At 55.9% G+C, this 23,207-nt stretch overlaps 8 protein-coding genes across 8 annotated transcripts; 4 read left to right on the top strand and 4 right to left on the bottom strand.

Moving 5' to 3' along the window:
- Nucleotides 1-993: 993 nt before the first annotated feature.
- DICSQDRAFT_152467 (Sec34-domain-containing protein) lies at nucleotides 994-5,700 on the bottom strand (the record flags this gene model as incomplete). Its single annotated transcript, XM_007361785.1, has 14 exons — nucleotides 994-1,102; nucleotides 1,156-1,208; nucleotides 1,264-1,335; nucleotides 1,402-3,087; nucleotides 3,181-3,284; nucleotides 3,340-3,559; nucleotides 3,614-3,765; nucleotides 3,821-4,185; nucleotides 4,239-4,330; nucleotides 4,381-4,620; nucleotides 4,673-4,810; nucleotides 4,862-5,032; nucleotides 5,089-5,481; nucleotides 5,533-5,700. The coding sequence occupies 11 exons, from the start codon at nucleotides 5,698-5,700 to the stop codon at nucleotides 2,566-2,568; spliced, it is 2,565 nt and encodes an 854-aa protein (XP_007361847.1). The 3' UTR covers nucleotides 994-1,102; nucleotides 1,156-1,208; nucleotides 1,264-1,335; nucleotides 1,402-2,565.
- Nucleotides 5,701-5,996: 296 nt separating this feature from the next.
- On the top strand, nucleotides 5,997-7,201 carry DICSQDRAFT_98848 (uncharacterized protein). The gene is made up of 4 exons (XM_007361784.1): nucleotides 5,997-6,238; nucleotides 6,292-6,558; nucleotides 6,609-6,752; nucleotides 6,817-7,201. Exons 1-4 carry the CDS (start codon nucleotides 6,050-6,052, stop codon nucleotides 6,949-6,951), a joined length of 735 nt encoding a protein of 244 aa, XP_007361846.1. The 5' UTR covers nucleotides 5,997-6,049; the 3' UTR covers nucleotides 6,952-7,201.
- A 348-nt stretch (nucleotides 7,202-7,549) lies between these two features.
- Nucleotides 7,550-9,165, top strand: DICSQDRAFT_166262 (uncharacterized protein; the record flags this gene model as incomplete). Its single annotated transcript, XM_007361783.1, has 3 exons — nucleotides 7,550-7,747; nucleotides 7,817-8,440; nucleotides 8,494-9,165. The coding sequence occupies 3 exons, from the start codon at nucleotides 7,550-7,552 to the stop codon at nucleotides 9,163-9,165; spliced, it is 1,494 nt and encodes a 497-aa protein (XP_007361845.1).
- A 727-nt stretch (nucleotides 9,166-9,892) lies between these two features.
- Nucleotides 9,893-11,608, bottom strand: DICSQDRAFT_50361 (uncharacterized protein; the record flags this gene model as incomplete). The annotated part of the gene is made up of 6 exons (XM_007361782.1): nucleotides 9,893-10,243; nucleotides 10,415-10,486; nucleotides 10,542-10,639; nucleotides 10,731-11,236; nucleotides 11,302-11,408; nucleotides 11,501-11,608. The coding sequence occupies 6 exons, from the start codon at nucleotides 11,606-11,608 to the stop codon at nucleotides 9,893-9,895; spliced, it is 1,242 nt and encodes a 413-aa protein (XP_007361844.1).
- Nucleotides 11,609-12,997: 1,389 nt separating this feature from the next.
- On the top strand, nucleotides 12,998-14,476 carry DICSQDRAFT_143881 (Clavaminate synthase-like protein; the record flags this gene model as incomplete). Its single annotated transcript, XM_007361781.1, has 7 exons — nucleotides 12,998-13,387; nucleotides 13,441-13,710; nucleotides 13,774-13,879; nucleotides 13,947-14,090; nucleotides 14,149-14,205; nucleotides 14,267-14,330; nucleotides 14,386-14,476. 7 exons carry the CDS (start codon nucleotides 12,998-13,000, stop codon nucleotides 14,474-14,476), a joined length of 1,122 nt encoding a protein of 373 aa, XP_007361843.1.
- A 246-nt stretch (nucleotides 14,477-14,722) lies between these two features.
- Nucleotides 14,723-15,492, bottom strand: DICSQDRAFT_50709 (uncharacterized protein; the record flags this gene model as incomplete). Its single annotated transcript, XM_007361780.1, has 4 exons — nucleotides 14,723-14,790; nucleotides 14,845-14,992; nucleotides 15,050-15,116; nucleotides 15,203-15,492. The coding sequence occupies 4 exons, from the start codon at nucleotides 15,490-15,492 to the stop codon at nucleotides 14,723-14,725; spliced, it is 573 nt and encodes a 190-aa protein (XP_007361842.1).
- A 1,473-nt stretch (nucleotides 15,493-16,965) lies between these two features.
- Nucleotides 16,966-20,342, top strand: DICSQDRAFT_132754 (phospholipid:diacylglycerol acyltransferase). The gene is made up of 16 exons (XM_007361779.1): nucleotides 16,966-17,222; nucleotides 17,289-17,343; nucleotides 17,397-17,692; nucleotides 17,752-17,972; nucleotides 18,042-18,188; nucleotides 18,249-18,300; nucleotides 18,423-18,427; nucleotides 18,480-18,534; nucleotides 18,587-18,637; nucleotides 18,750-18,822; nucleotides 18,877-18,956; nucleotides 19,015-19,203; nucleotides 19,257-19,360; nucleotides 19,427-19,487; nucleotides 19,560-19,880; nucleotides 19,949-20,342. Exons 1-16 carry the CDS (start codon nucleotides 17,052-17,054, stop codon nucleotides 20,132-20,134), a joined length of 2,067 nt encoding a protein of 688 aa, XP_007361841.1. The 5' UTR covers nucleotides 16,966-17,051; the 3' UTR covers nucleotides 20,135-20,342.
- Nucleotides 20,343-20,363: 21 nt separating this feature from the next.
- On the bottom strand, nucleotides 20,364-22,925 carry DICSQDRAFT_98838 (FAD/NAD(P)-binding domain-containing protein; the record flags this gene model as incomplete). The annotated part of the gene is made up of 10 exons (XM_007361778.1): nucleotides 20,364-21,030; nucleotides 21,086-21,198; nucleotides 21,252-21,405; nucleotides 21,462-21,830; nucleotides 21,886-22,013; nucleotides 22,072-22,215; nucleotides 22,300-22,450; nucleotides 22,531-22,573; nucleotides 22,626-22,722; nucleotides 22,780-22,925. The coding sequence occupies 10 exons, from the start codon at nucleotides 22,923-22,925 to the stop codon at nucleotides 20,471-20,473; spliced, it is 1,905 nt and encodes a 634-aa protein (XP_007361840.1). The 3' UTR covers nucleotides 20,364-20,470.
- Nucleotides 22,926-23,207: the final 282 nt, after the last annotated feature.

The following is a 23,207-nucleotide window of genomic DNA, read 5'->3' as shown; positions in this document are numbered from 1 at the left end:
GCAGGTGGACGATTGGATGACTGAGCACGTCCGAGAATGTGCCAGGCTATTTCCTGCTCGAAGAAGTCGAGTCTGGATAAGACGATGTGTCTGGTCGTTCAGGTTTTGGGGTGACGCTGAATACATGTGTACCTTCTCAGTATGGACGTACCTTCTCATTCTTGGATGTATTGCCTCCGTCCTGTTCTTTCTTATGGCTGATGGGGTCCACAGTCCACGACGAACAGAATAGCCACCGCTGTCCGCCGCTAGCGTGCGTCGCTCTTCTTGGTATAGTATGAGAACGATCTCGAGACGACTTCTCATCTGCCCGGACCTAATCCATCTGAGCAATATGAGAACACTGTGTCGTGGCCTCAATTCGTTCGGTACCGACATCTGGCGCCTGACGTTTCCTTGCACGGGGCCTACTGTATCGAGAGAACCAGCCAGAAGTTGATGCGCTCGCTTGCGCTGCTGAGGCCGAGTCTCGGTAGGGGAGATGCTCGTGATTCACACGCCGCAGCCGCGAGTACGGAAATATCAGTCGGCAATGCAGAGTAGCAGGTAGTAGACCTTCTTTCCGCGTACAGCAAGAGAGACGGTGTCTCGATCTGACCACCGGGGGTCGGACGGGTATACACATCGTGAACGTCGAAAGGGCAGCTGGAGGGGTACTAATGCTGTCCTGGTCATGATGTGCTGCGTGAGGCAAGCGAGTCTATGGCTGTTCGCTGTGATGCTTTACTACATCGGAGGAAAGACTGAAATCATATTACCGTAGTACCAGGAGGCGTACCAGCGCGATGAACTCTGTCGGCTATGGCGGGCGTCGGGGTGGGCACGCGCAGTGACTCAGGCTGAGGCAGGCGTTGAGTACACGAGTGTGGCGTGCGATCGCCCGCTATCTCGGCGCTTCGGATCTTACCCCGGGCGCTCCGGACACGGCGCTCATCCTCGAGCAGCGGGATTGCCTTGTATGGAAGCGCCTAAATCTTGCACTTCTCCACGCCGCTCGCTGCCGCCTGCTGCTCGCCCTCGCCGTGCGCGGGGTATCCTCGACATGGCATCCATCTTTCAGCTTGTCTGCTGCTGTTGCGCGAGGGGTGGCCCCTCTGGACAGGTAGGGTAATGCGGTTATACGTTCGGCGGCGGCGAGGCTCACCATACCTGCAGAACGAACCGGATGAACATACGCCTTTGTTTCAGCCCTCGGATGACTCACCGCCGTACGCAGCTTTCCTCCAGTACCTACACGTGGCTAGCTCACGCGCAGAAATACAGCGCTCGGAACTACACGGTAGACCACCAGAAGATGAAGGAACGGTTAGGGCACATCGTTCGTTCCAAGGAAGGGTACGTCCACGAATGCCCGTTGCGAATCCAGTCGCAGTCTCATCTCGGGTTTCCATTTCTCCACAGAAAAATGGTCAATGTCAACCAGCCGCTACCCTTCAATCTCCACAACCGTCCAACTTATGGCCGACCAGACCGTAGCGTCTCTACCAATACGACTCCCCCGCGCCCCACTTCTTCCACATCTCAAAACAATCCCTCGCCCGACTCTCCTTCTGTATCTACGTTCCAGAAACAAACCACGGTCCCTCCATATGTGCCATCTCGAGACCCGTCTCCCTCTATACAAACGAGCCGTTCCACCTCCTCTCTGCATCCGGGCGATGCGTCATATCTTCCACCAGAAGCTGACCCTGATGGAGGCTTTCGACGTGCTATCCTGAACGTCCGGCTCGTCCGCGGACCAGGCGGGTTTACGCCAGGAGGCCGCGCGCGACAAGGGAGGAGCGTAACGCGTGGTCGACTTGGTCGCTTCGGGGAGCATAGTGGTGAAAGCGCGGAGGACGTGAATGGGAAGGGCAAGCAAGTCGAAAATAGCAGAGATGGAATCGAGGTAGAGTCTCCGTCCCCCGCGGAAGAGGGCAGTCAGAATCGCAACCTCGGGCAACCTCATCAGCTGGGGAACGGCGGGCAGGCCGCAGGAAGAGGAAGCCCTGACGCTGTGCCGGACCGTAGAGCACCGTTCTTGGCGACCGAATTCAAAATAGAGGACGTCGGAAGTCTCTCCCAGAGCTGGGGGGAGTGAACTCAGCGCCTCGACTGCCTTGCCCGATGCTGACGAACGGGCGGTGCGACCGACAGCAGCCCTTCCGTCTTGTTTCTCCGCAGGATTTTCTTTGTCGAGTTCTCAAGATGAAACCCACGGAAACCCACGAATACTCACGATACCGCTTGCTCAGCATCCACGTTTCTGCAATGTCTCGCACACCGCTCATTCTGCTATTCTATCGGACAAGGACATCCTGCCCTTCGGTCTCCAGTCCAATCCATAAACCTCACTATATCAGACCTGGATCTACTCACCCATATGCTTACAATCAACGGTTCCGTCATGGCTAGTTTGAGTGTGTCAGAAGTGCTCCTCCCCCTCCACATTGTAGCTCATAGGTTTATCCCCTGGCAATGCCACTTCACGGTATACCTTGTTTTCTCTTGGATGGGTGCAGAGATACTCGCGGTTGCTATGGGGTGCGTAGCAATGTCGGCTTCGGCAATAATCAACCGACAACATTAAGACGTAACGTTACTGCTACTACTACTATCTGGCCACATGACGCCCCCGTTCGACTGCGCTACCCAGTCTTCCTTGCTGCCTCGTACGACCTTTGCTCTGACGAACTCCTCGGTTGGAGCCCTGGCCCGCATCGCACCGTTGTAGAGGTTCGAGATGAGGTCGCTGAAGTCCATCCAATCGTCTACAATCTTGTCCTGCACGTGCTTGAGCAGAACTTCCACCGTGCGCTCATCTTCAATGTAAAGCCGTAGGCTCATCGAGACCCTGTGAACGTCACGCTCGAGCTCGGAGTACATCCGGTCAATATATGATTGCGCAGCTTCGATCCCTGCCCACGTCGAGTCCGGCGCAGACCCCAGACGAGGGAGAATCGTTTTTCCACTCGGCCCAACAGGGTCGTTGTCGAGGGCGTAGGTCGCTCGGACCTTTTCCGCCCACGCCCGCACGCCGCCAGAGACGGCGTCGATGCCGGATTGGATCACATCTTCGCAGGCCTGCTTCAGTTCCTGGTCGATCCCCTGTCACAGAGGCGGATCACGCGGCACAGTGTGTTAGCCTTCCCCGCTCTGGCTGCGCCTGTGGGCTCGAAGAATCGGGGAAGGCACACTCACGTGGCGGACGTCCGTCATGTCTTCGTCACGCGGCATACCGAGGGAAGCCAGGAGGGCGTTCGGAAGAAGAGACGTCGTCCTGCCGAGCATCGAAGCCAGGGTTTCTGCGCCGGTGTGAGCGAGCGGCGCCGCGTGTGGGAACATGTCCGTCGGACTTACCATTCACTCCCGAGAGGTCCAATCCTCGGTCGACATTCCGATGCACGAGGTCCAGGTTCTGGGTCATCTCCTTGAGGATGAGCAAGTGGCGAGCAAGGAACAGTTGTCCCTCAAAAACGGAAGACGGTGGATTCCTAGACTTCAGCGTCTCGGCGGCACCAACGAGGGTCTGTCTGCAATAGTTGATCGCTTCTTGTGCGAGGTCATCGAAGATGGCAGGCTTTTGGAAGAGGGATATTGAGTTATAGAGCAAGGACAAGTGTCGACATGGTACCTTAACGAAGTCCTTGAGCTGTGAAAGTACCCAGACAGTTTTTTGCAGGGTGGGGTACCAAGTCTCCTGTTTGTCCAAAGACTTCAGTTGGAAGACCTGGTTAATGCTTTGCTTCTCCTTAATTTCCGTCCCGGACAGGGGCTTCCGCGCAGCTGGGAGTCCATTGTCAACCTCCTTCCCTGCCTGAGAGGAGTACAAATTCCTCACCGAGGAGCTTGTCGGGGTATGCCAAGTCTTCTGGTTTGGGGACGTAATACCTTATCTCAGACTGAATGACAGATTGTGCCTTGAAGAATAGGCGCGTCTGCGCGTCCTGCAAAACCATCTGCAGTAGGTGGCTAATGTGAAGGGTACGTAACCCCGTCTGACGTCTAGGCTGATCCAAATCGAGAGTGAGCTCATCGAGGTCTCCTTCCTCGTCGGATGGAGACTCTGGCAGTGACGGAATGTCTAGCACCATCAGTGCTTGGAGGACGGTGCACACTTCGCAGAGCGCGGTCAGACGGGGCTCATGCAGAATCCGCGGCCTGAGATCGTCGTAAAGGTAGTCGCAGAGGCTTTCGAGATACTGGCTGGTCACATGTAAGTCGGACCGAGGCGATGCAGAAATAGCCACATCACGTACTATAACTGTTCTTCCCCAGAATTGAAGAAAGCTCGGAACAGTGTAAATTCGTCAGTGCACAGCTGCTTGAGATAACTGCACCCAGCTCTTGTCTGACTTGGAGCGTGAAATTTTGCAGAGAGAAGGGGCCTTCCAAACTCACCAGTTCCACCAGTTCTGTCCTCGCCGGGTCCAAGCCTCTGATTTCTTCCATCAGACGGTTGACTAGAAGGGCTTTGCGAGCTGAGAAGTATGCGGTGTGGCACTCGGCTAGAAGTGCTGCCAGTTCATCAGGGTGATCCCGGGCACGACGCTCTAGCTCCGCAAGTAGAGGCGCCAGGGGTCCTGACACAGATCGAAACCTGGTGTATAGGAGATGTGTCTGAGCCGTAGTCGAGACATCCTGCCAGGGCAATCTCAGACTCGGCAAGCAGGAGACAGAAGAAAATGTGTGCCTTTTCCGATAGCCGTTTGGAGACGTCCGCTGTCAAAGCCCGTAATGATCCCACGAAGTACATTTTTATCAAGGTCATGGCTCGCGTCATGCATTGTTGGAAGCGGAGTAGATATATTTCCGCTTCTTTGAAGTGTCGCTATAACGGGGTTTCAGTAGGGCGAAGAGACACATGAAGAAAGCTACTGACGTGCGCCTTCAAGTAGTCGATGCAGATATCCACTCGCTCGACCATGTACAAGAAGTCTCCTTGCAAGACAAGGGATTCTCCGGGATGATTCAGCATACGCGTCGCTTGCTCCAGCTCCTGGAAGTACTCCAATCTCTCGTCTATAGCAATGGTCATATCCAGTATGCGATCCTATACGAGCTCGTATGAGCTACATTCATACCACTGAGACAGACGGGGAGACTCACCCGTTCCTGGAGGAGTTGTTCGCAAGCATCCTTCAAGCTTCTGCCGCTTTCCTCGACCGACCGCCAGCCCGAGAGCATATCCTCGACCTCTCTGTCAATCTCATCTATGCGTTGGACCAATCGATCGCATGTTTCAAGATGATCTGACACGGTGCCAAGGTGCGCTCGTATGTGCGCTTCCTGGCTGTGCGTAACAGAGCGGTCTATGAGAGCGTACCAGTCGTAAAATTGTTGCGGAGTCTGGATAGGCTGCTTAGGGTGTAGAGAATGTGCGGCTGAGGGTCGATGGCCACCGACAATGTGGGGTGTAGAGGGACGGGACGATTGGCCGAGCTTGCCACGAATGATGGGCGTCGATGGACGAGAGGAAGAGCCTGGCTCTTCAACGCTGAGCTTCACCAGAGGTTAGAACAAACTCTATGGGCCGGCCTATAACATGCGCACCTTAGGTGGAAGGGTAGACCAAGGGCTGGCAGACTGGACAAAGCTTATACTCCTCGTTTCAACATCTCCGAGGGGTGCTGCCGCTTCCCACTCCTCTACAGTGATTGTGGACTTCGCATGGGGAGTCAGCGTAGCGAGGTTTACCGGTCTTTTAATGTTGGCTGCCATGATGGGCCTGTTTGTACCACCCGATCCAAGTTCTTGCCCCCGTAGCTGAGATGGGTCGGACCTTCTACTCAGTATGGCGACAGATCAGCAGCAAGTAGGTACGCTTGCAATGACTACAAGCGTACGCAGGGATCAGAGACAGAAAGCGAGGATGGGCTGAAACTGTATGCATACAGAATTCGGACCGCTTGAGCCCGGCGCGCTCAGCCACAGCGGTTGTTTGGCTGTGTTATGCAAGAGCATTGATCGTTGTTCCCAATTTGGCTGGCAATATTGCATGCGGCAAAACACTCACAAGAGGTGGTGCCGAATCCCGATACTCTTCTTCTGCTTAGGGACTGTCGTAGGAATGTTCCCACTTGTTTCTCTCCCGCTTCCTGGCGAAGTACTACTCATTACGGATGAGCTGCTTGCTTCAGCAGATTTCTTGCTGCACCATATCTTAGCCCGCCATCTGAAGGATTCCAAGGATTCTGCCAGCATGATCGTCTTCCTTTCTGAGGATATAGGGAGATGGAAAGCGATAGCTGGAAAATCGGTATCTTGATTGTCACATACTACGTGCGTGCTTGCTGATCCTATGGTCCACAGAATGTGGATCTGTCTGGTCATATGGATAACCAACGCCTGAGCCTGATCGATGCCATGTCGCTCATCTCGCCTGCATTGGAGTCTTCGACGATGGTTCCACTCCGGGACCTCTACGACGGGATCAGAGACGCGCTACAAAATTATGCAAACCATAGGGAACAGAGCATGCTCGTGATCCTCGACGACCTTGCCACTCTCGAGTGGATAGGAATAGCAGTCGAAAAAGTTGCACAGTTCAGTCGAGCATTATGTGCCTTGTGTCGACAGGTACTTCCCGTTCGCGCCCCTTGAACTGACTCTGACGTTGACTCTTCTAGAGCAATGCCGCCCTTGTTCTACGACACCACATTGTGTCCCCTGGCGAACCGGACGAGGTGTTCAAACGACTCCTCCAGCTGTGCGACTACCATCTTGACGTCTTCCCATTGTCAAGCGGACGCAGCGGCTCAGTGAGCGGCCAGGTATAATTAGTTTGCGCACCAACAGATCTCTCGTTCACGAGCTGATGTCGCATGTGATGTATAGGTGGCTTTGCATTGTGGGCATGCTTCAGCGGAGGCAACAAATCGACTGATCTCGCGGAACGCTGCCGTGCAATATCGACTGACGGATACAGGGAGCACATTCTTCGATCGGGGGACGGGCAATGGCGTGCTATGAGTAACCAGACCTGGAGCAGTACTGTCAATTCAACAGTGCCCATAGCTTGGCGTTGTCTCAGTTGGCGATGTGAACCACCGAGACCAGAAGTATCTGCCGTCATTGGTCGAGACGGTAGAAACCTCCCTGACGAACACAACGACATGTTGGGATGAAACAGGAAGGTGATCGATACCTACACAGTGCAGTAGTCTGCAAGGCTGGTCGAATAATGTAAATGCTTGTTGGTGGTACAAATATTGGATATGAGAAGAGAAGCGCCCACATGGAGTGTCTCCATGCGCCGCGGTGCCACACGTCAAGCAGGTTGCACGCTGCTTGACCTGCCATCCGCCTTGTCCTCCATCCAGCGATCTTGTCTACAGGCTTCCAACCTTTCCTACCGCAGAGTGTATGGCCCTGTAGATCAGGGCCTTCTACATTGCATCTCTGCTCTACAGCAGCTCTCAGGCTACCCAAGTTTGCTCCTGCCAGCCGCTGCATGCTTGCTGTTCGTCAAGATCCTATCCCGTCGCTTCTCCCACCGTTCTACCGCCTAGGATCACTCCAACACATCTTCGTGTCTCTCAAGCCCTTTACACTCGGACGCATGATTCATATGCCTCTCCCATACCAACTCTCAGCCAGCAACCGAAACCTCCCGCGCCGGTCGGACAGTCTACACAAGGTCAACAAGGCCCCCTACTTCTCTGAGGTCGACGATGAGTTGAGGGATATCAGGCGGGTACACTCCCAGGGGCAGGAAGAGGATCTAAGGTATGCTCTCAGCCGGACGATCAACAGGATAGAAGAACTCGTATGTCCCCAAACCTTCGTCGTCCGGACATTTGCCTCACTGGAAGTCCCTCGTGGGCCACAACCATAGACATCAATGCTCAAAGAGGCCTATAAGGCGCAAGCAGATCTCCAAACCGAGCTAACTCTCGCGAAATCAAACCTCCAGATGGCCCTTGCTAACAACGAGATGCTAGAGGATGCCCTCAAGCGCGATCCCGGACACTCCAAAGACATCGGCTGGCGCCGTATGAGTGCCCGCGAACAAAGTCTGAAGGCCGAGGCGGAGGCTGAGCGTAGACGGAGTACAGACAGTCTGACTTCGACCGACGCCTCATCCTCCCCAACGCTCTCCCAGCCCTCATCTGCCGCGGAACACTCCCCTGTTGTTCTGCGATCGGCGACGATGCCATCACCAGCGCCCTCGTCGACTACCGAGAACCGGTTCTTCCGGTTTCGCTTTGGCAATGGACCCTCATCGTCAAGTCATCCCTCCTCCCCGCGGCTGTCTGCGGGACAGTCGCCTGTAGCCAACGGCTCACACCTCACCTCGGCTTCTCTCCCCTCCCTTGTACCTGCACGGGACTGGGACAAGGAGATTGAGGAACTTCAACATCAGCTAGAGGCTGAGCGGAACGCCCGCAAGCAGACAGCCGATGCGAAGGCCTCCCTTGAGGCCGAGATTGAGTCGCTTTCGCAGGCGCTCTTCGAAGAGGTGAGCAGAGTAGGGCTGTCAGATCGCGCTCCTTCTGATAACGCATCCTTCAGGCGAACAAAATGGTCGCCACGGAGCGCATGAAACGTGCCGAAACCGAAGAGCAGCTGCGGGAAGCACGGGAGCAGGGAGAGGCCTTGAAGAACGTCCTCCGACTATTCGAGCACGACACCGCCGCAGGGAAGACACGCGCGTATGTCGTGGATGGGATCAACGACGGAACGCCCGTCGCTCGCTCACGTCATCGAGCCTCTTCATCTGCGGTCGGGATCAAGTCGCCCTCGTCTGGTGTACCGTCTCCGCAGAGCTCGCGTCCCAACACGCCCGTTCAATCACCCAACGACGTGCCATCGTCCGCGCGGACGGTCACCGCGGATCCCTCGTCGACAGCCTCCTTGGAGGGTATATCCATATCCGGTGCCTCTGCCGCCGTGCCCCAGCCCGAACCCACAGCAGCGCCATCAGTTGTCGAGGTGAAGTCCGACGCGTCTGTGTCGACCGGCATTGAGTCTTCACCATTACCCTCCAGCAAGAACACGCTTCCGCACATCTCCCCATCGCCACCTGCATTGTCCGCATCTCAGTCACCTTCACCTGTGCCGTCCCCTTTGTCTGCCCCCGGCCAATTCCTCTTCACGCCTGCTCGGCCCGTGAATTACTACGAGGGCGAGGAGTCCCCATGGGCAGACGCCACCTCTGCTTCATCGGCCAAGGTCTCCACATGACGTCGCCTCCCTTCCATTGCTGGCCTTCGTTGATACACTGATGTCGAGCATCTACCTCTCGTATCCCTCTCTAAACGCTCTGTCTTGTAGTGACACCCAAACTCGTCTCCCGTGTGGCCCAAATGTTGGTCCAAATCTATATTCTGCAAAGTCCATTTCTCTCTGCGTGACTTGGTTTATCCATCGTATGCATCTATTAAGGGCACACGTTCAGAAGATTATGTACAGCGACGTCGTAACATACTTGCTTCCTGGAAGAGGACCAGTAAAAGCGATCTGACATACATCTACACGAGCACTGCACCTTTCCCCCTGTAATCAATGCGCTTGATGCGTGAGCTGAAGTACCAGTAGAGCACACCATGACATCGCTGGGATAACAACACAATAGGCTATGTACAGCGGGAACGCCGGTGCTACTAGTGATACGTACGGCGTGCGCATGGGGAAGGGGCGCAGTTGGACGGCACAACGCGTTCAACAACTAAATGACTCTTGCGGTGGAAGAGAGGAAGCGGAAGAAAATATAGGATACAATAGGCAAACGTACAACCGTCAACAACAAATCAGCATTGTGACAAACAGTTTGGGCGTCTGGGCGGGGACCGACGGCGAGCGGGCGAAGGGCACGGCGACTGGAGGAGAGCAGCTTCGACACGTCCAACACCAGCAAGGCCAGGCCTTGAGAGAAAGCGTGGCTATAATGCGGGGCACACACCATCGTCTCTTATGCGGCTTCGGACATCGTTACGTCGGCGAGGATCGACTCGTCTCCCGCGCCGTTGGCAGGGCTGGCGTCATCGGTCTTCATCGCATCGTCTTTGTCTGCCTTGGTGCCGTTCTCCTTCGCCTCCTCGGCCTTACCGTTCGCTGTGACGGCATCTTCCGTGTCGGCGGCTTTACGGTTGCCGTTCGTTGCGGGCTTCGCCACGTCGGGAGCGCCGTTGGTCTTGAGGATGTCGTGCCACTTGTCGACAAGGACTTTGGCTCGCTCCCGGAACTTGAACTCGTCGTCGCGGGGCACCTTGTCGTCAGACAGGACGTGTATGTGGCGCATGACCTTGCCGATCTTCGAGAACTAGGGCGCGGGCGGAGGGCGGATTATCAGCCTCATTACCTGACACAACAATAACAAAGGGTGATGGCAGAGGCGATCCGCGCGGGAACGCCCCGGGCCACGCGTTGCCAGCAAAGCAAGGCTGGGGCGAGTGCCTCCAGGGGAGGACGGTGAGGGAGCAGTAAGACTCACCAGTAGGTACTCCATGGTCATGTTTGGATAGTTCTCTACCGTGGAGAATAACTGGTCAAGTGCGGGCATCTCCTGCAGACATCGCGAATCAGTCGTCGCTCCTAGATGGGCTTCAAATGCGACCTACCTCCTCCTTCGGGACTGCCTTCTGATTGAGGAATGCCTTCTGTAGCTTATGCCGCCATTCCCTGACCTTCAGAGCCTCGGGGTCGTTGAGCAGAGCAGCTGGGAGATGGTGAAACGTGTATTACACGGAATAAATCGAAAAAGCATATTGATCAGTCGGGATAGCAGGTCAATTGGGCTTGCTGCTCACGATCAACATCATCCTCCTTATCGCGTTTGGCCTTCTTTGCGGGCGGAGGAGAGGTGCGCTTGCTGGCACCCTCGTTCTCGCCCTCGGCGGCACCTTCATCCTCGGATTCGACCAACGCCTTGGACTTGGGGCCGTTCTTCTTGCCCTTTGCAGGGGTCGCCTTGGCTTTGTTAGCAGGCTCCGCAGACGCCTTCTTCGCCTTGGCCTTGGATTTCGCTGGGGCAGCATCCGAGTCACGCTTGCGCTTCTTGGTGGTCTTCTTCTTCTTGTCCTCGTCGTCGTCTGGTTCTTCCTCGCCGTCGCTCTCGAGTTGATCGACCTCCGCGTTGGCCTCCTCCTCCTGCGCCTCTGCTACTGCAGCGTCCTTCTCTTCCTCCCACGCCTTGGGATCGAGGGCGATGCGGTAACCCTTCAGGAGATCGCCAGAACGCTTGAAGGGTTCGGCGATGTAGGCCTCAATCTCGTGTTGCTGCAGCCTGGAGATGTCTTTGGGAACTATCCACGCGCTGTTTTGAGGGCGCGCGGGGCTTCATCAGCACTCCAGCATACGAAGACGTGGATGGGCACTCACTAGTCACCGGCAGGGAAGAAGCGCACGCAATACCAGTTGCCCTTTTTCGTCTTCGCGTTCGGACGCTCCTTCGCGACGGCCTCCGGGACAGTATCAGGGTCAACGATCTACGCGTTCAAAAGGGCGGTGTCAGCACATGGACAGCAATGGGGGATGCGTGGAACGCGGAAACGCGACGGAAGAGAGAGAAGAGACTGACCATGCCGGGCCATGGGGGAAAGCCGCGGACCTTGGCGAGGACGATGTCGCGGACCTCGTAGGTTTGCTCCTTGTTCTGGGACTGGGACTTTGCGCCCTTTTTGCTCATGGCTGGGGACTAACTGCGCGTTGTACGGGGAGGGCGGGAGAGACGGTGTCGGGCGGAGGATGGCGCCTGGGCAGGAGACACTGCGAGCTGGAGGGAGTTGGTGGTCCACTGCAAAGGTTGAATCCCTTCGCTCGGCAATCCCCGCCGTGCGGCACCCGGCCAAGGGGGCCCGTGCGCTTCTTGCTCTCATCCCTCTCCACTGTCGCTCGATACACAGTTTCAAACCCCAGGCCTCTCCCCGCGCTATCTACACACATCAGACATACGGACACGCAGCGCAGACGACATGACACATAGCGGATGTTTTCCGTCCGTCCCCGCCCGCTGCCGCAGCCGTCGCGCCCCCAGGCCTGCAGCGAATCCATCCCAGACGCTCGGCTCGCTCCGGTGGCCTGCACATGAGTCGTCGGTGTCTTCATCGTGAGACAACGTGTCCAGTCGCGGACTGGACGATAACGAGGGAAGGGCGTTGGGCGCACGCTGCAGGGGCTGCCTCCACTCACCCGACGATTGCCATCGACCCTCTCCATCCGTATCATGTGAGCGGGCGGCGAACAGGCCACCGAGCCGCTGTAACGATACCGAGCATATCCATGGATGTGTCCCAAAGACGTACTCCTTGACGAGCCGAAAGTACTGATGCCCTGACACGAGGTGACTAAAGCACACTAGCGTAGCTGAAAGTCGTGCTCACCTTGCTTCTGTATAAATCTACTTCCATCCCGACCGATATGACCTGTGCACCGCCCAGCGGAGAGCCAGAGCAGAACTGAAGACATGGAGGTATTACGAGCACGAGAGTGAACGATGTCAGTGGTGTCAGACATCGTATGCGGACTTCCCTGCGTGAACCTGTTGCCGAGCTTCTTGGAACTTTATGCGGAGACCCGTGCAGTCAAATGTCGACTACCAGCGTCGTCGCGGACTAGATTCGGATGCAATGCATTGATTTAGGGGTGGATACAAGGCACGATACGTTTTCGGGGAAGAAAGAAAGCATGTGTGGTTGGCACGGACGATGCTGAAAGCTGAATTTATCTCGCAAGGGCCGGTTCCATGATTACTGAACATCGGCCGGCCGGCCCGTGTGCTCGACTTGTCGGACTAACTCGCCCATACTCGGGCACCCTGGGAGGTAATATAGTGGTTCAATATGAAATATGAAAGGCCAGCGCGAGTGCGCCGACCGCGGCGTACGAGTACAGTGCAGCCTTAGGAAGAAGCCACTCCTTATAAAGCACCACAGGTCACAGGCTCAGATGTTCCTCATATCGCGTCATCCGACACTAGACCTCAGGATTCCGTGCGAGCCCCTCTTTATCATACTATCTACAAGCTGCTGTCACTGACCATCGCATTGTATGCCTCCCAACCTCAGGTGAAGTCGCGATGACCGACAGCTCGAGCAGCAATTTCTCCAGCATCCCAATACTAGATTGGTCTCTTCTATCCACCACCGAAGGGCACGCCAAGTTTGTCGAGCAGCTTCGACATGCGCTCATCAATGTCGGCTTCCTCTACCTCTCGCATCCACCGGTTGCGCGAGAGGATGTAGAGGCCTTGGTAGAGTATACGCCGCGACTCTTCGACCTCCCACATGAGGAGAAAGAACGCATCCTTATGGCCAATTCTCCCCACTTCTTCGGATACTCCCGGCTCGGAGCGGAACTGACCAAGGGCAAGACGGACCAAAGAGAGCAATTCGATTTCGGGACACCGTACGAGAACCAGTGGAAACCAGGTGACCCAGAGTACCTCAAGCTCTGGGGACCTCTTCAGGCATGTGCGCTTCGAGAGTTTTCAGGAATATGACTGACTGGTGATACGAACAGTGGCCTCCGGAAGAGCTACTGCCCGGTTTCAAGGCGACGTACCTCCGGTACTTGGACCAGGTCGAGCAGCTCAGCTACGACTTCATCAGACTCATCGCCGAGGCCTTCGAAGTCCCAGAGGAGGCCTTTGCTCCTTTTCTCGGTGGCGATGCGAAGCCCAAGCCGGGTGTCTTGCAGCACCGTTCGAAGATCGTCAAGTATCCAGCCCGCAAGGAGGGCGATTCCGACCAGGGCGTCGGGCCGCACTTCGATGGGGGCTTCTTGACGTTTGTGCGTGCGCCCACTTCATAGAAGGCCGGCTGTGTAGTGATGACTGCTTGTTCGGTCTCGCAGCTGCTCCAAGTATCCGACCATCCGGGCCTGCAGGTGCAGAACCTTGCGGGCGAGTGGATCGATGCCCCACCCGTCCCTGGTACCTTCGTTATCAATCTAGGGAAAGGTAGGCTTCTCGTGGTTCCGCGGCTGTGAGGGGTGTATTGTCGGTGCTCACCGTCCGGTCGTCTCAGCTTTGGAGACCGTCACGCAGGGACTCGCGCGCGCGACCTCGCACCGCGTGCTATCGCCACCGCCTGGTTCCACGCCTCGCTATTCGATCCCCTTCTTCCAGAGCATCGCCCAAGAGATATGCATCGGCGACCTTGTACTGGACTGTGAGTTGATCTGACTGCAGTTCACGCCATGAGCATCTGGTTCATCAGACTTGTGCAGTCAAGCCGGAGATCTTGAAACTCAAGGATTCACGTGGACAGACTGGTGTGGTGGATTGTGAGTCTTCTCGCTCGCTGCATATGCTCAGACTGGTGTTTAATGCTTCCATTGCGTATAGCGGTCAACTATCAGGAATATGGGCAGTATCCCTCTGGCTATGTGAACCTGATCGGTCGTGTCAAGTGAGTGGTGACTTTCATCAGCTCGCAGAATGAGTGCCGAATGAATGCGTAACAGGAGCCATCCTGACGTCGCAGAGAGACATTATCCTGACATGTTCAAGCAATTTTTCCCTCAAGGCCTTCCTGCGCAAGGCAGCGCGTACTAGACGGTCTGTATGTGCAAGTCGCCAACGGGATGAGAGCAGACATGTATGGTTTCGAATTCGAAACCGGTATGTTGTATTAAGCCAAATGCACGGATAAATGGTTGCGGGTAATTGATCCGCATAGATATCTATGGAGCCGAGAGAGAACCGAGAACCATGAAAGGAGTGAGGGAGCGTCGCCGGTGTATAATAAGGAGAACGCTGGAGAGGACAACGAGCGTCGAGGCGAGGAAGTATGCAGCGTGATTAGTGACGTTCGAGTTTGACGCGGATACGAGAGTCCCTCCGTTTCCTCTCCACAAGGAGATAGCTCACTGAATGAATCAAATATTAGGCTCGGGCTACCCTGCAAAAACGGATGAGCTCACCAATAAACTTGTCAATCGCCTCTACGATCTCCGGGAGGGGCTGCACCTCGAAATAGGCGTGCTTGGACATCCTGAACACGAACAAATGCCGCCTATGCGGGTGAAACTCGGCAACGGCCTTCTTCTCGGGATCATCTGCCCTCACGAGCTGCAGTCACGCATCACTACAACAGGTTATGGCTCAGCACGGCTCGCAAATGCGCACCTGGAAGCGTCCGTGGTGGGTCTTCCACCTATACTCGACTCCCCCGATGGCCTGGAAAGTACCGCCACTACTGATGACGTCAGTGCGTCGAGTATCAGCACCGACACAACCTGCTCCGAGCTGGAGCGAGAGCCTTTGGGGCAAAGCACTCACACTCGATCAGGGTCGAACTTGAGGAAATCCGTCGCTGACTGCCAGGGGCTCTTGTCGCCACCGAAACGCACGCGAGGCTCACCCGACTGGAGGCCCTCGATCTCTGCGACGGTGACGAGCTCGCGCGTTTCCATGTCGAACTTGTTGATCTTGGTGAGGTTCGGGTGCCAGAAACGCGTCACGATCTCGAAGTACATCGAGTCGTCGTCCGTGGCCAGCGTGGTGTTCCTCAGACTGTTCATCGTGAACTCGAGCTTCTGTGGCGGCTTCGGCTTTGCTGCGGGAGGCATGATGGTGAGGTAGTGCTGGAGATAGAGCCGACAGGCACGAGGTGTCGGTCGATGGAGGGAGGTATGCGACTGTGTGCAAAGACTGTCAGTCTGGGGGCGCAAGGGGGGAGGCTTAGAGGCGGGTACCTGAGTATATAGGGCGGCAGGACCGATAGAGCTCCGAGCATTGTGCGATACACGTCAGTGAGAGTCCCATCTTTCTGCGCACACCGCCATGCGCTTGGTACCCTCCGAGCGTGCGGAGCCGGCGACGTCTCCCACAGCGGGGACCAAACGTCTCAACGTGCCGTAGATTCATGTCGGCTCCCTCTCTGCCGGGTCAAAGGGGCTGTCACTTTTTGTGGGTGATTGCCACCGGAGTCACTGCGCGTGGGCGTGCCGCCGTGAGATGCAGGGACGTTGGACGGGCGTGCCATTGGCGGCGGCTAGGAAAGGCGCAGAGCTGAACCTTACGGAGGCAAATTATCGCACAGCCAGTCGTACGGACCAGTGTCGGTGAGAGGATGTGCGGAGTCCACGGAAATTCGTGAGAAGAGCCCTAAGCGCTGTGGATGTGGAGGGGATTCTATCCCAAAAACATGGGTACGGTATGCTTGAAGTATCGACGTGTTCCAGAACATTCTCAAGGTATGTTGAAACTTGGGACATTTGCTGTCGATCAGGTAGGGAACGCCTTCGTGCGGATGACTGACGGCATGGAAAAACGCAGCGTTGAGCCAGTATACTTCGTCTGGCCGGCTGGACGCTGATGCACGGACATTGACAGGAGTCAATCGCGCAGGAAGAATGCAAGGACGCCGATTGCGTGAGGCCCGGGTATGCGCACTGCACCAATCTGTAACGGGGTGTTTCGTAACGCCAGGAGCGCTAGCCAAGAGCTGGGTCCAGCAGTGCCTCGTGTCACGAACGCCTGCAGTCTGGCTATATTGGAACGAGATGGCGCATCCCGATCTCATTTCCAAACAAAGCCTCTGCGAAGACGTCCGGCTCCTGGTCAGGCGCGTTTATCCACGGAGAGCAGGGGAAGTGAGGGAAGCTGGGCCGGCACATAACATCAGATTGGCTGTTGCAGTAGTGTCAAAGATTGTGATTGCCATTGGAGCTCTCCAGAGGCGTATCGGAGATACTCTTCAGTGCTGGAAGGCGTTCACACGTCCTGGACGTGGCACGTCAGCTCAACGTAATCTATGAATGTCACAGTAAGCATAGAAGCAACATGCGAGAACTTGGGATGCAACCACATTGCGACGCTTCATTGTATGGCAAACCCACCGAGGAGCAGGCGAAACTATTGAGTAGGACTTCAATAGGCAAGGTAAGTAATCTAGGCGAGCCGCCAGCGACTGAGAGTGCTTCTGGAACGCAAATCGGCAATCTCGCCGACGCAGCAGTATGACGTAGGGTTAGGGCTACGCAGCAGACATGAGATATTCGTGACGCACGTCGCATACTTACCAAAGAGCAACGCGACAACAGCAATCACTGACCGCCATCTGTCCGCTCTACCAGTCTCCCATCCCATCTCGTAGTAGGGCGTTGGGCGCCACAGCTTGGTCTCGATGGCTCTTACGCAACGCTTGAAGAAACGAAACAGGTCGGATTCTGCCGTTACAGGCTCTCAGCTGGACGAGCAGCAACAGGCGGCCAATGTTCATAATGAGATTCAAGAAGACGTAAAGGATACATTGAAGGATTTGAAAGGCAAACAGAAGGAGTTAGAAAAGCGAAAAGTATGTGCGCTTTATGTGATTTCCATACCTCCGTCTTAGGGAAGGCATCTCACGTACCCCCAATAGGATGGTCGACGGTTCTACACGACACGCCGCTTTCTCTTTCCCCTGGGATTGTTGTGTGAGCACGGATCTCGCCATCGCTTCTCCCGCGTTAACCGCAAGTGTTGTCAGTGGGAATACTCGTCGGGGTCGTCTTGATTCACCCCAACGACTTTTCGGATTTCCAAACACATCTCGCCCTTCTCATGGATGAATTTGACATCACTATACCCGAATTCTCCCCTCTGGAATTCCCCCTCATGAACTTCACACGGGTTGAAATGGAGTGGCAACGACTATGGAAGAACATTCCCGAACCTTGGAAGCTCAACAACAATGGATTGGAATTCACCGTGGGCGAGAAGATCGCCGCAAAAGGTCTCTCAGCGAAATATCCCGTCGTCCTCGTTCCTGGAATAATCTCAACCGTATGTCGCTTGAGCCTCGTCTAATGAGTCGTATAGTGACAATATCACCACTTTGCCAGGGTTTAGAGTCTTGGTCTACTTCGCTTGAGTACCGGCCGTTCTTCCGCAAGAAGCTATGGGGTGGTTTCTCGATGATCTCTCAGGTCACATTCAACCGCGACAAATGGATCGCCGCTCTCATGTTAGATCCAGTGACCGGTCTTGACCCACCTGGCGTCAAGGTCAGAGCTGCTGAGGGAATAGATGCTGCGAGCAGCTTCATACAGGGATACTGGCTCTGGTACGTTCATGTCTGTAGTAGTGTCCCTGGCAATATAATGGAGAATATGTTGAAACCAATTGGCCTCAGGTCGAAGATTGTGGAGAACCTCGCTGTGGTTGGGTATGACACAAACAATCTCCATCTTGCGCCGTATGATTGGCGTCTCTCCTTCTACAATCTCGAGGAACGTGACGGATATTTCTCTAAACTCCGGGCTACTATCGAAGGCTTTGTGTACGCGTCAACCCCTATGCCATACTCAAGAAAAGGGTGGATATGCTGACCGATTATTAGCGCTCGTGAGAATCGCAAGGTGGTATTGAGTGCCCACTCGATGGGAAGCACGGTAAGTTCACCGGTCGTGTTCGCTGTACAGGTTGATTTCTGAGACTATGGCTGCGCAGGTGATTCTGGTACGTTGCCATGCTGCTGAACGTGTGCATTAATCGATTCTAACTGTTGATGCAGTACTTGTACGTTGGAGTACCGTGACCACACTCAGTGACACTCACCTGATTCGGTTAGTCTGAAATGGGTCGAGTCGCCTCTCCATGGCAAGGGTGGCCCCGACTGGGTCGAGGTGCGACATAGTACGCTTTGAACCTCCGTTCGCCCCCTAATGTATCTCTAAGAACCATATAGAAGCGTTCATCACCATTGCTGGGACGCATCTGGTACGTCTTGTCGGTCTTCCTGCAATGACCGTATCTAGCGGGTGCTGAAGTACGCTACAGGGCGTGGTATGTGCGGCGATAATCCGTTTCTAGCCAAGTCCTTACGCGACCGACGATGTAGGCCAAGGCCATGTCAGCTTTCCTCTCTGGTGAGATGAAGGATACGGTTCAGATCAACCCAGCTGGCGCATACGGTAAAGCAAATCTATCGACGGCCCATGCACAGTAATTCATGGATCGTTTCATAGTGCTCGAGCGGTTCTTCTCTCGTAAGGAGCGGCAGAAGCTCTTCAGGAGTTGGGCAGGGAGCGCCAGCATGTGGATCAAGGTGCGTCGTCGACCAAGAGGCTGTTCGAGGTCAAATTGATTGCAAGCGTACGTTGTAGGGTGGTGACGATGTCTGGGGCAACGTGACCTTTGCGCCAGATGATCGCGCCAACGCAACCCATAGCCACGGGCCTCTGATCGCGTTCCGGGCAAGCTCCCCAGCTCTGGACGGCGATAGCGACCTTTACAACATGACGTCGGGTCCGGCTGGAACGTGGATCCTCGAGCGCACGCCGACTACATTCCAGGTCCGTATCTTTCCCCTGCTATTATCCCTTCTGTAATTCACGGGAATCCCTAGAAAATGTTGGCGAGCAATTACTCGTTCGGTCTCGAGCGAGACGTTGAGAAGCTCAAAGCGAACAACCTCGACTTCACAAAGTGGACGAACCCGCTCGAGATCCAGTAAAGTCCTCCTTCAGGCCACAGTTGGTCGGCCATACTGACAACCGGGGACGTCTCCGTCGTCAGGCTTCCCAATGCACCCTCGATGAAGATCTATTGCGTATACGGCCACGGAAAGGACACGGAAGTACGCACAGCCGTCCATCCCTCTCCCACACTCGCAGGATGCTAACTGGCGGGCGGCGACGCCCGTGCGCAGCGGTCGTACTGGTACACCCAACAAAACTACGAATACGACGAGATCCAGCCGGACTCGCCCGTCGCGCTCTGCGCGGAGGACGACCCGGCGCACGAGGGCAACTGCACCTCGCCGCGCCCGCCGCTCGACATGCCCATGTACCGCGCGACGTACATCGACGCGGAGTACACGGACGAGGCGATCGACCCGCCCGTGATCAACGGCGTGAAGATGGGCGAGGGCGACGGGACGGTCAGCCTGCTCAGCTTGGGCGCCATGTGCGTCGAGGGCTGGAAGAGGGAGCGGTGGAACCCCGCGGGGATCAAGGTGACGACGGTCGAGGTGAGTCGCGTGTATTGTAGATGTCAAGGCGAGTGAGGTACAGGCGAGGCTGACCAGCCGGCCTGAAGCTGCCGCACAATCCGGTTGCGACGATACCCCGTGGAGGAGGGACGACCAGCGACCATGTCGACATCCTCGGCGCGACGGGCTTGAACGAGATCATCCTGCAGGTTGCTACGGGCGCGGGGGACGAGGTCAAAGATTCGTTCGTGTCCAACATACGGGAGTATGCGAAGCGGGTCAAGTGGGATTGAAATCGCCGGGGCCCTTTCTTTGTTACGGCCACTCTAATAATAGGACTTACTAGTAGTGGGAATACTTCCCTACCACATACCTACCGTGTTTGGTACCTAGGAGCCACCCTCTAGACTATGATACGAATTTGATACCAATAGGAACGGAATGACCGGGGAGTAGCCTCACTTCGCTTGAAAGCATGTAGCAGGGACGACTAGAGATAAATGTGCAGCAGAGCGGAGTGAATGGCGCCAGGATATAGAATGAAGTCCGTGCATTGAAGCGACCGCATTATATACAAAGCCTAAAAGGCGAGAAGTCGTTTACAGATCCACACCGGTCGATTGACCTCTTTATGGACTCGGCTCCACCTTCCGCAGGCCCAGCTCGCCCCTCTTGAGCCGCAGCACGTATCCCCCGAGCTCCTCCTCTTCCAAACTGTTGAGCCCATTCCCATGTTCGGCGTGGATCACCCGACGGGCGTTGACCTTGTTCAGCACCATGCGGATCTCCGACTGCGGGTCCGCGCCCGCCTCCGGGATTGCCGCGGGGATGCGCGGGCTCTGCGGGGAAGACGGGAAGTACGCCGAACGGGGGGAAGGCGGGGTCGACGGGGCGGAGTCGCATTCGTGCACCTGCACCCGCAGCTGCCGACGGAGGAGCTGCTCGAGCTCGGACGGGTCCAACAAGGGCGCGCGGACGTCGAACAAACGGGAGACATCGGAGTCGGTGCCGCTCTTGGTCGAGAATGGCGCCCCTGGGGAGGCGGGTGCGCGAAGGATCTCCAGCTTTTGGCGGACTGACTCGTGTTGTTCCGGCGTTGTGGGGTCGAAGAGGTGGACGCAGAAGTCGAGAGCGCGTTGGACCTCGTCTTCCGAAAGCCTGGTGCCCATGTCGGCGCCGCCTTGGATGACTACACGGGAGTGTCAGTGAACCCCTTCGCGTTCGATACCGATAACAATCTCTACCTGGTCGTAAAAATGCAAATGCCTTATCAAAGTTGTTTTCTTGGATGTCGGCAAGTACATTCACTGACTGAGCTCTGATCTGCTTGTATGCACTCAGCACGACAATGAGGAACCTAAAGAAGTTTACCAATTAGTTGAATCGAGGACTCCACAACGGATAGCGTACCTCGTATATGAGAGCGAGACGCGGCTACTATGCCACCGAGCAGCGTCTGCTTCCCTGCAGTGACCCCGGATGGAGGCTGCTATCGAGGCGGCAGCAGAAAGCGCCCCGGTCATGGCAAGATGAACACCCGAAGAAAAGAATGGATCGATAAACGCTGATGGAGCATTGTCAGGACGCAAGCATAACGGTGTCGGGTGCGTCAAAACGTACCTCCAGCATCACCAACGAGTCTGAAGCCGGGACCGGCGTACTCAGTGGCAGAGTAGCTGTAGTCGCTGGCGCTCCTAGCAACGGGTGGTTCCTCCTCGCCGTCATCCTCGTCCGTCTTTACGGCCACAAGCTCCCCATCGCCGATGAGGTCCAAAACTCCCGGAGCAAGCTGGAGAAAGGAAACATAGCGCCCCGCCAGGGTTGAAGCCGTGCGCGCAGAGATAGACGGGCGACGACCGCCGGGCAATGGTGAGTTGGTGGCGGAGGATGATGCCCTGGAACGAATTCCGAGTTGTTTCTGATCCATGACAACACCCACAGACGTGAGGCCCTTGTGGAGAGGAATGAACCACGCCCAACCAGATTCGTCTATGGCGTAGGGTCAGGATCGGGCTAGAAGCGTGACTGAGAGGATCCGCTTTACCACTCAATGCTTCGAAGAACGGGGCGTTCTGACGAGATGTGCCTTCTCCGTACATGTCAGTGTTCTTCCAGTAACCCCAAACAGCCACGTTCTTGAGCGAGGCGTTGAACTTGCGATTCTTCAGGTACCTTCACACGTAGACCTCGTTAGACGTGGGCGGGGGAACGACCGGTCAGGCACACCCACTTTGTGCTCATGATGCCGGCGCGCCCGCTGGCGTCTACGAGATAGTCGAAGGTGATCTCGCGTTTCGCACCGAAAGCGGTTTCGTAGACGACGCTTTTCGGACGGCCGAGTTCCGAAGCGGGCGGATTGGAAAACTCCACTGTACTTGGCCGCCGTTGACCGGGGATACGCTGACCGAAACACGAGTGGGGAGGCTGGGGGGCTGGTTGCAGAGGAACCTGGGAGGACGACGCGTCCTCGAAGGCGACGTCTACGACGCGAGTTTGCTCGTAGACCTTTGCTCCGCACGAGGCAGCGTGCTTGAGCAGGAGATGGTCGAATTGGGAACGCACGACGTTCCAGGCGTTGTTGGTCGCACCGAGGGCGACGAAGTCTGTGTCTACGGAGAAGGCGGCGTCAGCGTGACGTTTCGAGTCAATTGGGTGAGGGAAGCAGTGACAGGGAAGGCCGTCGACTTACATCCTTCTTGCATAAATTGGTTAAATTTGATGGCAGATCCGGGCTGTCGACGAAAAGTGGTTAGAGAGGATGACTGACTTCGGCGATGGATTTACCTTTGGGACGAATCCGTAGGAAGCGACTTTGTCCTCAGCATCGATGAAGCGCAGGTAGTGGCGGACGGATGGCAATAAGGATTCGCCGATGTGGTACCTGATAATGACCGTGTAAATACGCTTTGGAATAATATGTCATGGGGGCGGGACCAACCGGGGGAATTTTGCGGCCTCGAAGACCACGACGTCAAAGCCCTCGCGGGCGAGGACAGAGGCGGTGTAGCTGCCGCCCGGGCCACCGCCAATGACGAGGATTTGGGCGTGCTGGACAGTAGAGATTGGGCATACTAGTTGTAGCATATATAAGGATGAAGGAGAAGGGGGAGAGCGAACCTGTGGCATGTCTGCTGAAGGCATGATGGGCGAGCAAGAGTGTATATATGGCGGACGAAAGAGGATGGTGTGGAGCAGTGGTGCGAGCACGAACAAAGCAGGTGTAATGCGGCCAAAAAGGAAGTGCAATGAAACAAGAAGGAGCGGAGTAGTCGAGGGGAGCAGGACAAGGCGATGGAGGCCGGTGGGTGAGGGGAGGAGATTTATAGCTGCGAGCGGTGGGAATCTGGCGGAGGTTTTGAAAAGAAA

This window comes from Dichomitus squalens, assembly GCF_000275845.1.
Source record: "Dichomitus squalens LYAD-421 SS1 unplaced genomic scaffold DICSQscaffold_3, whole genome shotgun sequence".
NCBI lineage: Eukaryota > Fungi > Basidiomycota > Agaricomycetes > Polyporales > Polyporaceae > Dichomitus > Dichomitus squalens.
This window is presented reverse-complemented; position numbering and strand designations above follow the sequence as displayed.